This window comes from Oncorhynchus mykiss, chromosome 13 (assembly GCF_057628025.1).
Source record: "Oncorhynchus mykiss isolate SJ-2025 chromosome 13, ASM5762802v1, whole genome shotgun sequence".
NCBI lineage: Eukaryota > Metazoa > Chordata > Actinopteri > Salmoniformes > Salmonidae > Oncorhynchus > Oncorhynchus mykiss.
This window is the reverse complement of record NC_143034.1, coordinates 85,626,371-85,636,176: the sequence shown is the minus strand read 5'-3', so window position 1 is coordinate 85,636,176 and position 9,806 is coordinate 85,626,371. Positions and strand designations below refer to the sequence as shown.

The following is a 9,806-nucleotide window of genomic DNA, read 5'->3' as shown; positions in this document are numbered from 1 at the left end:
ACACTCTACTCAGAAAATTGGATGCAGTCTATCACAGTGCCATCCATTTTGTCACCAAAGCCCCATATACTACCCACAACTGTGACCTGTATGCTCTCGTCGGCTGGCCCTCGTTACATATTCGTCGCCATACCCACTGGCTCCAGGTCATCTATACGTTTTTGCTAGGTAAAGCCCCTCAGCTCACTGGTCACCATAGCAACACCCATCTGTATCACGAGCTCCAGCAGGTATACCTCACCTGTCACCCCCAAAGCCAATTCCTCATTTGGTCGCCTTTCCTTCCAGTTCACTGCTGCCAATGACTGGAACGAATTGCAAAAATCACTGAAGTTGGAGACTTATATCTCCCTCACTTTAAGCACCAGCTGTCAGAGCAGCTTAAGAAACAATGTTGCATCTTTTTTGGCATTGAATTCATGTAAGGAATCTGACATCAGTAGATTTATAATCAAACACATTTATGAAGATTTTACACTATTATGGAGAGATGTACTGCTTGGATTCTTTACTGAGGATAGAAAGAAGTTGAAACTATTTTATGTAATTAATTTCATTATTCTTTTGACCAAATTTCATATTCACAAATGTACATTTACAAACAAAACATTTTATTACCTTGCAAAAATAAATTGAACATTATTTTAAGACAATTAAATACTCTGTTGTCAAAAAAGCTGTTAGATGATAAATGTGTGTACGCCCCTTAAGGTCATTGTGTAATGTGATATTGTACCCCTTAGCCCCGCCCCCAGCCCCGCCCCTTAGCCCAAATATCCTTTGTACATTCTTTATATATACTTGTTTTCCCCATGTACTTTTTGTATTGATTTGGTGTTAATAAAATAATAATAATACAAAATAATATATATATTTTTTGTAATTCGTTGGCAGCCATATTGGATTTTCAATAAGCTGATGTCCCTGGAACAGTGATCACGTCCGTGAAGATGTCCGAGTGGCGCAGCGGTCTAAGCCACTGCATCTCAGTACAAGACGCATCACTACAGTCCCTGGATCAAATCCAGGCTGTATCACATCCGGCCATGATTGGGAGTCCCCATAGGGCATCGTCCGGTGTTGGCCGGGGTCGGCCGTCATTGTAAATAAGTATTTGTTCTGACTTGCCTGGTTAAAAAATAAAGCGTAATGAAATACGTCACGGTGTAAACGGGGCAGGCTCGCTGACAACGCGGAACTAGTAGAGGATTCACGTGATTGTCAGTCGGACATGTTTCCCCAGCGGACAACTTGTCTGGACTGCTACGATGTATTCAGCAGGAACAGAGAGTTTGATCAAACAAGCCAGGTAAGACCCGGCAGTTAGCGGTGTTCAGAACAGAGTCAAGCCGGGGAAAGGACACTGTTCTCCGCCTGCTTCTGTCCGTCGTACCCCGCTGCTGTCATGTTGTTTGGTGTTAACTTGCTCTTGTCACTGCGCAACTAACAAACCGAGTTGCAAGGTACACTGAACAAAAATATAAACGCAACCATTTCAAAGATTTTAGTGAGTTACTAGAAGGAAATCAGTCAATTTAAGTAAAATATTTTAGGCCCTAATCAATAGATGTCACATGACTGAGAATACAGATATGGATCTGTTGGTAACAGATACTTGAAAAAAAGGGGTAGGGGCGTGATTAAGAGAACCCGTCAGTCAGTATCTGTTGTGACCACAATTGTCCTCATGCAGCGCATCTCCTTCGTATGGAGTTGATCAGGCTGTTGATTGTGGAATGTTGTCCCACTCTTCAATATTACATAAAACAAATAAAATAATGGCTGTTTATTTATTTGATTTATTTCACCTTTATTTAACCAGGTAGGCTAGTCGAGAACAAGTTCTCATTTGCAACTGCGACCTGGCCAAGATAAAGCAAAGCAGTTCGACACACACAACAACACAGAGTTACACATGGAATAAACAAAACATACAGTCAATAATACAGTAGAACAAAAGAAAACAAAGTCTATATACAGTGAGTGCAAATGAGGTAAGATAAGGGAGTTAAGACAATAAATAGGCCATGGTGGCGAAGTAATTACAATATAGCAATTAAACACTGGAATGGTAGATGTGCAGAAGATGAATGTGCAAGTAGAGATACTGGGGTGCAAAGGAGCAAGATAAATAAATACAGTATGGGCATGAGGTAGGTAGATAGATGGGCTGTTTACAGATGGGCTATGTACATGTGCAGTGATCTGTGAGCTGCTCTGACAGTTGGTGCTTAAAGCTAGTGAGGGAGGTAAGAGTCTCCAGCTTCAGAGATTTTTGCAATTCGTTCCAGTCATTGGCAGCAGAGAACTGGAAGGAAAGACGGCCAAAGGAGGTGTTGGCTTTGGGGTGACCAGTGAGATATACCTGCTGGAGCGCATGCTACGAGTGGGTGCTGCTATGGTGACCAGTGAGCTGTGAGAAGTTGCTGGATTTTTGCTGGGAACTGGAACACGCTGTCGTACACGTCGATCCAGAGCATCCCAAACATGCTCAGTGGGTGACATTTCTGATGAGTATGCAGGCCATGGAAGAACTGGGACATTTTCAGCTGCCAGGAATTGTGTTCATATCCTTACGACTTGGGGCCGTGCATTATCATGCTGAAACATGAGGTGATACATTTTGTCTACCGAGCGGTCTAAGGAACTGCATCTCAGTGCAAGAGGCGTCACTACAGTCCCTGGTTTGAATCCAGGCTGTATCACATCCGGCTGTGATTGGGTGTCCCAAAGGGCAGCGCACAATTGGCCCAGCGTCGTCCGGGTTTGGCCTGGGTAGGCCGTCAGATGGTACCTCTCCCCATTGAGCTGTAGACTGTATCACGGTGATCTCCAGATGGTACCTCTCCCCATTGAGCTGTAGACTGCATCACGGTGACCTCCAAATGGTACCTCTATACAAATGAGATGAATAATGTAGGGTATGTAAACATTATATTAGGTAGCATTGTTTAAAGTGGCTAGTGATATATTTTACATCATTTCCCATCAATTCCCATAATTAAAGTGGCTGGAGTTGAGTCAGTGTGTTGGCAGCAGCCACTCAATGTTAGTGGTGGCTGTTTAACAGTCTGATGGCCTTGAGATAGAAACTGTTTTTCAGTCTCTCGGTCCCAGCTTTGATGCACCTGTACTGACCTCGCCTTCTGGATGATAGCGGGGTGAACAGGCAGTGGCTCGGGTGGTTGTTGTCCTTGATGATCTTTATGGCCTTCCTGTGACATCGGGTGGTGTAGGTGTCCTGAAGGGCAGGTAGTTTGCCCCCTGTGATGCGTTGTGCAGACCTCACTACCCTCTGGAGAGCCTTACGGTTGTGGGTGGAGCAGTTGCCGTACCAGGCGGTGATACAGCCCGACAGGATGCTCTCGATTGTGCGTCTGTAAAAGTTTGTGAGTGTTTTGGTGACAAGCCAATTTCTTCAGCCTCCTGAGGTTGAAGAGGCGCTGCTGCGCCTTCTTCACGACGCTGTCTGTGATGTGTACGCCGAGGAACTTAAAACTTACTACCCTCTCCACTACTGTTTCATCGATGTGGATAGGGGGGTGTTCCCTCTGCTGTTTCCTGAAGTCCACAATCATCTCCTTTGTTTTGTTGACGTTGAGTGTGAGGTTATTTTCCTGACACCACACTCCGAGGGCCCTCACTTCCTCCCTGTAGGCCGTCTCGTCGTTGTTGGTAATCAAGCCTACCACTGTTGTGTCGTCCGCAAACTTGATGATTGAGTTGGAGGCGTGCGTGGCCACGCAGTCGTGGGTGAACAGGGAGTACAGGAGAGGGCTCAGAACGCACCCTTGTGGGGCCCCAGTATTGAGGATCAGCGGGGTGGAGATGTTGTTGTCTACCCTCACCACCTGGGGCCGTCAGGAAGTCCAGTACCCAGTTGCACAGGGCGGGGTCGAGACCCAGGGTCTCGAGCTTAATGACGAGCTTGGAGGGCACTATGGTGTTAAATGCCGAGCTGTAGTCGATGAACAGCATTCTCACATAGGTATTCCTCTTGTCCAGATGGGTTAGGGCAGTGTGCAGTGTGGTTGCGATTGCGTCGTCTGTGGACCTGTTGGGGCGGTAAGCAAATGGGAGTGGGTCTAGGGTGTCAGGTAGGGTGGAGGTGATATGGTCCTTGACTCGTCTCTCGAAGCACTTCATGATGACGGAAGTGAGAGCTACGGTAGTCATTTAGCTTAGTTACCTTAGCTTTCTTGGGAACATGAACAATGGTGGCTCTCTTGAAACATTTGGGAACAGCAGACTGGGATAAGGATTGATTGAATATGTCCGTAAACACACCAACCAGCTGGTCTGCGCATGCTCTGAGGACGCGGCTGGGGATGCCATCTGGGCCTGCAGCCTTGCGAGGGTTAACACGTTTACATGTTTTACTCACATCGGCTGCAGTGAAGGAGAGTCCGCAGGTTTTGGTAGCGGGCCGTGTCAGTGGCACTGTATTGTCCTCAAAGCGAGCAAAGTTGTTTAGTCTGTCTGGGAGCAAGACATCCTGGTCCGCGACAGGATGGTTTTCTTTTTGTAGACCCTGCCACATTCCTCTCGTGTCTGAGCTGTTGAATTGCGACTCTACTTTGTCTCTATACTGACGCTTAGCTTGTTTGATTGCCTTGCGGAGGGAATAGCTACACTGTTTGTATTCGGTCATGTTTCCGGTCACCTTGCCCTGATTAAAAGCAATGGTTCACTGTTTCAGTTTCGCGCGAATGCTGCCATCAATCCATGGTTTCTGGTTTGGGAATGTTTTAATAGACTGTGGGTACGACATCACCGATGCACTTGCTAATAAACTCGCTCACCGAATCAGCGTATTCGTCAATGTTGTTGTTTGACGCAATGCGGAACATATCCCAGTCCACGTGATCGAAGCAATCTTTAAGCGTGGAATCAGATTGGTCGGACCAGCATTGAACAGACCTGAGCGCGGGAGCTTCCTGTTTTAGTTTCTGTCTGTAGGCTGGGAGCAACAAAATGGAGTCGTGGTCAGTATTTCAAAAAGGAGGACGGGGGAGGGCCTTATATGCGTCGCGGAAGTTAGAATAACAATGATCCAGGGTTTTACCAGCCCTGGTTGCACAATTGATATTCTTATGATATTCACAATATCATATTCTTATCGGCAGACTCAGTTGCCTCGGTTTTTCTAATGACTGCCTTGCCTAGTTCTCCAACTACTTTGCAGACAGAGTTCAATGTGTCAAATCGGAGGGCATGTTGTCCAGTCCTCTGGCAGTCTCTCTGGGGGTGCCACAGGGTTCAAATCTCGGGCCGACTCTTTTCTCTGTATATATCAATAATGTTGCTCTTGCTGCGGGCGATTCCCTGATCCACCTCTACGCAGACGACACCATTCTGTATACTTCTGGCCCTTCCTTGGACACGGTGCTATCTAAACTCCAAACGAGCTTCAATGCCATACAACACTCCTTCCATGGCCTCCAACTGCTCTTAAACGCTAGTAAAACCAAATGCATGCTTTTCAACCGTTCTCTGCCTGCACCCGCACGCCCGACTAGCATCACCACCTTGGATGGTTCCGACCTTGAATATGTGGACATCTATAAGTACCTAGGTGTCTGGCTAGACTGTAAACTCTCCTTCCAGACTCATATCAAACATCTCCAATCCAAAATCAAATCTAGAATCGGCTTTCTATTTCGCAACAAAGCCTCCTTCACTCATGCCGCCAAACTTACCCTAGTAAAACTGACTATCCTACCGATCCTCGACTTTGGCGATGTCATCTACAAAATGGCTTCCAATACTCTACTCAGCAAACTGGATGCAGTTTATCACAGTGCCATCCGCTTTGTTACTAAAGCACCTTATACCACCCACCACTGCGACCTGTATGCTCTAGTCGGCTGGCCCTCGCTACATATTTGTCGCCAGACCCAATGGCTCCAGGTCATCTACAAGTCCATGCTGGTCACGATGGCAACATCCACCCGTAGCACGCGCTCCAGCAAGTGTATCGCACTGATCATCCCTAAAGCCAACACCTCATTTGGCCGCCTTTCCTTCCAGTTCTCTGCTGCCTGTGACTGGAACGAATTGCAAAAGTCGCTGAAGTTGGAGACTTTTATCTCCCTCACCAACTTTAAACATCTGCTATCTGAGCAGTGTCGTGGAAATTTCCTGTATTTACCAAATCATGAGAGCAAACCACACACAAGTCAGAGTTAGTTATCACAAAGTCCATCTTTAATTATATGAGCTCCATCACAACCCTGTGACTCTCAGATCAATTCAGTGTCTATAAATGAATTCTCTGAGAGTCCCTTACACATTGCAACTGAGATCCTTTATAGCAAAGACACACATAGCCAGACAGCATTGGCTATAAATTATCGTTCAGCTTTGTCTCCTAAACTATGTTATTTTCTCAAACTCAGAACCATAAACCAATCCTCCATATCAACAGGCATATATCAAATCCATCCTATCTTGACAAGATCACAGAGACACATTGACTGGCACATAGACATTGTGGAGCCAAGAGATACACGCTTGAGCTCTCCCCTCTCTCCGGCCCAAATAACTTAGTCTTGACAGAGAACAGATACTGCAACCCCGCCACAGTATTATACAAAAATAACATTCTGATGAGAAGTAACTTACAAACATATGATGAATATAAAACATCTATGTTACCAACTAATTCTGATTATTCCCCAACAGCAGCTAACCGATCGCTGCAGCTGTACATAGTCCTTCTGTAAATAGCCCACCCAATTTACCTACCTCATCCCCATACTGTTTTTATTTATTTACTTTTCTGCTCTTTTGCACACCAGTATCTCTAACTGTACATGACCATCTGATAATTTATCACTCCAGTGTTAATCTGCTAAATTGTAATTATTCGCCTACCTCCTCATGCCTTTTGCACACAATGTATATAGACTCTTTAAAAAAAAAATGCTACTGTGTTATTGACTTGTTTATTGTTTACTCCATGTGTAACTCTGTGTTGCTGTCTGTTCACACTGCTATGCTTTATCTTGGCCAGGTCGCAGTTGTAAATGAGAATTTGTTCTCAACTAGCCTACCTGGTTAAATAAAGGTGATCTGGTCTACCTGGTTAAATAAAGGTGATCTGGTCTACCTGGTTAAATAAAGGTGATCTGGCCTACCTGGTTAAATAAAGGTGATCTGGTCTACCTGGTTAAATATAGGTGATCTGGTCTACCTGGTTAAATAAAGGTGAACTGATCTACCTGGTTAAATAAAGGTGATCTGGTCTACCTGGTTAAATAAAGGTGAAATAAATAAATAAATATGCTGATACAATTGAGGGAGTCTTGTTTTCAGATTAGCCTTGTTAAAATCCCCAGCTACAATTGAATGCAGCCTCGGGATATGTGGTTTCCAGTTTACATAGAGTCAAATGAAGTTTGTTCAGAGCCATCAGTGTCTGCTTGGGGGGGAATATATGCGCGCTGTGATTATAATCGAAGAGAATTCTCTTGGTAGATAATGCGGTCGACATTTGATTGTGAGGAATTCTAAGTCAGGTGAACAGAAGGACTTGAGTTCCTGTATGTTGCTATGATCACACCACGTCTCGTTGGTGTGAAGGCACCCATGTGCCTTTACGCACGTAGATCAACAGAGAGTAGCTTGTAGTCAGTCGCCTTTACGCAGCTAACTTGCCAAATTATTCTGAAATTATAAAAAAAAAAAAAAAGATTCGCTTGAAATGGGCGTGGTCTAATTGACTCAACAACCAACAAGTTTAGGTTTCTTAATAAATCAGAAAATAAACAGTTACAGTGCCTTGCGAAAGTATTCGGCCCCCTTGAACTTTGCGACCTTTTGCCACATTTCAGGCTTCAAACATAAAGATATACAATTGTATTTTTTTGTGAAGAATCAACAACAAGTGGGACACAATCATGAAGTGGAACGACATTTATTGGATATTTCAAACTTTTTTAACAAATCACAAACTGAAAAATTGGGCGTGCAAAATTATTCAGCCCCCTTAAGTTAATACTTTGTAGCGCCACCTTTTGCTGCGATTACAGCTGTAAGTCGCTTGGGGTATGTCTCTATCAGTTTTGCACATCGAGAGACTGACATTTTTTCCCATTCCTCCTTGCAAAACAGCTCGAGCTCAGTGAGGTTGGATGGAGAGCATTTGTGAACAGCAGTTTTCAGTTCTTTCCACAGATTCTCGATTGGATTCAGGTCTGGACTTTGACTTGGCCATTCTAACACCTGGATATGTTTATTTTTGAACCATTCCATTGTAGATTTTGCTTTATGTTTTGGATCATTGTCTTGTTGGAAGACAAATCTCCGTCCCAGTCTCAGGTCTTTTGCAGACTCCATCAGGTTTTCTTCCAGAATGGTCCTGTATTTGGCTCCATCCATCTTCCCATCAATTTTAACCATCTTCCCTGCCCCTGCTGAAGAAAAGCAGGCCCAAACCATGATGCTGCCACCACCATGTTTGACAGTGGGGATGGTGTGTTCAGCTGTGTTGCTTTAGCGCCAAACATAACGTTTTGCATTGTTGCCAAAAAGTTCAATTTTGGTTTCATCTGACCAGAGCACCTTCTTCCACATGTTTGGTGTGTCTCCCAGGTGGCTTGTGGCAAACTTTAAACAACACTTTTTATGGATATCTTTAAGAAATGGCTTTCTTCTTGCCACTCTTCCATAAAGGCCAGATTTGTGCAATATACGACTGATTGTTGTCCTATGGACAGAGTCTCCCACCTCAGCTGTAGATCTCTGCAGTTCATCCAGAGTGATCATGGGCCTCTTGGCTGCATCTCTGATCAGTCTTCTCCTTGTATGAGCTGAAAGTTTAGAGGGACGGCCAGGTCTTGGTAGATTTGCAGTGGTCTGATACTCCTTCCATTTCAATATTATCGCTTGCACAGTGCTCCTTGGGATGTTTAAAGCTTGGGAAATCTTTTTGTATCCAAATCCGGCTTTAAACTTCTTCACAACAGTATCTCGGACCTGCCTGGTGTGTTCCTTGTTCTTCTCTCTGCGCTTTTAACGGACCTCTGAGACTATCACAGTGCAGGTGCATTTATACGGAGACTTGATTACACACAGGTGGATTGTATTTATCATCATTAGTCATTTAGGTCAACATTGGATCATTCAGAGATCCTCACTGAACTTCTGGAGAGAGTTTGCTGCACTGAAAGTAAAGGGGCTGAATAATTTTGCACGCCCAATTTTTCAGTTTTTGATTTGTTAAAAAAGTTTGAAATATCCAATAAATGTCGTTCCACTTCATGATTGTGTCCCACTTGTTGTTGATTCTTCACAAAAAAATACAGTTTTATATCTTTATGTTTGAAGCCTGAAATGTGGCAAAAGGTCGCAAAGTTCAAGGGGGCCGAATACTTTCGCAAGGCACTGTATTTCTGATAATCAAAGTTAGCTGGCTAACTCATTGACCCTGCCTTGTAGTACACCTCTCTGGAGTCGTTCACCACTGACCCGTAGATGCATGAAGGTGACGGCTGTGATGTTGTTTCCAGGGAGATCGGGGAGGAGGAGCTACAGAAGTTCTACTGCAGGATCACCAAGCAGCTGATGGGTAAAGAACACGGCCATGATGTCATCGACTCACTCCAGAGACTACACCTGATCATGGCCTCAACCAAGTACACTAGGAGGTACCCTACACCCTAAACCCTAACTGACTACACCTGATCATGGCCTCAACCAAGTACACTAGGAGGTACCCTACACCCTAAACCCTAAATGACTACACCTGATCATGGCCTCCACCTAGTACACTAGGAGGTACCCTACACCCTAAACCCTAACTG

General features: G+C 44.6%; 1 protein-coding gene across 4 annotated transcripts in view; it reads left to right on the top strand.

Moving 5' to 3' along the window:
• Positions 1-903: 903 nt before the first annotated feature.
• The window catches only part of ap5z1 (adaptor related protein complex 5 subunit zeta 1), a 37,765-nt gene continuing 28,862 nt past the window's right edge, over positions 904-9,806 (top strand). For all 4 annotated transcript variants that reach the window (XR_016486151.1, XM_090197983.1, XM_090197986.1 and 1 more), the window contains exons 1-2: positions 904-1,309; positions 9,513-9,650. Coding sequence is in view for 3 of the 4 variants with exons in the window: in XM_090197983.1 (XP_090054109.1) it covers positions 1,269-1,309; positions 9,513-9,650 (179 nt within the window). In the remaining variant the exon portion in view is untranslated. The remainder of the gene's footprint in view (positions 1,310-9,512; positions 9,651-9,806) is intronic.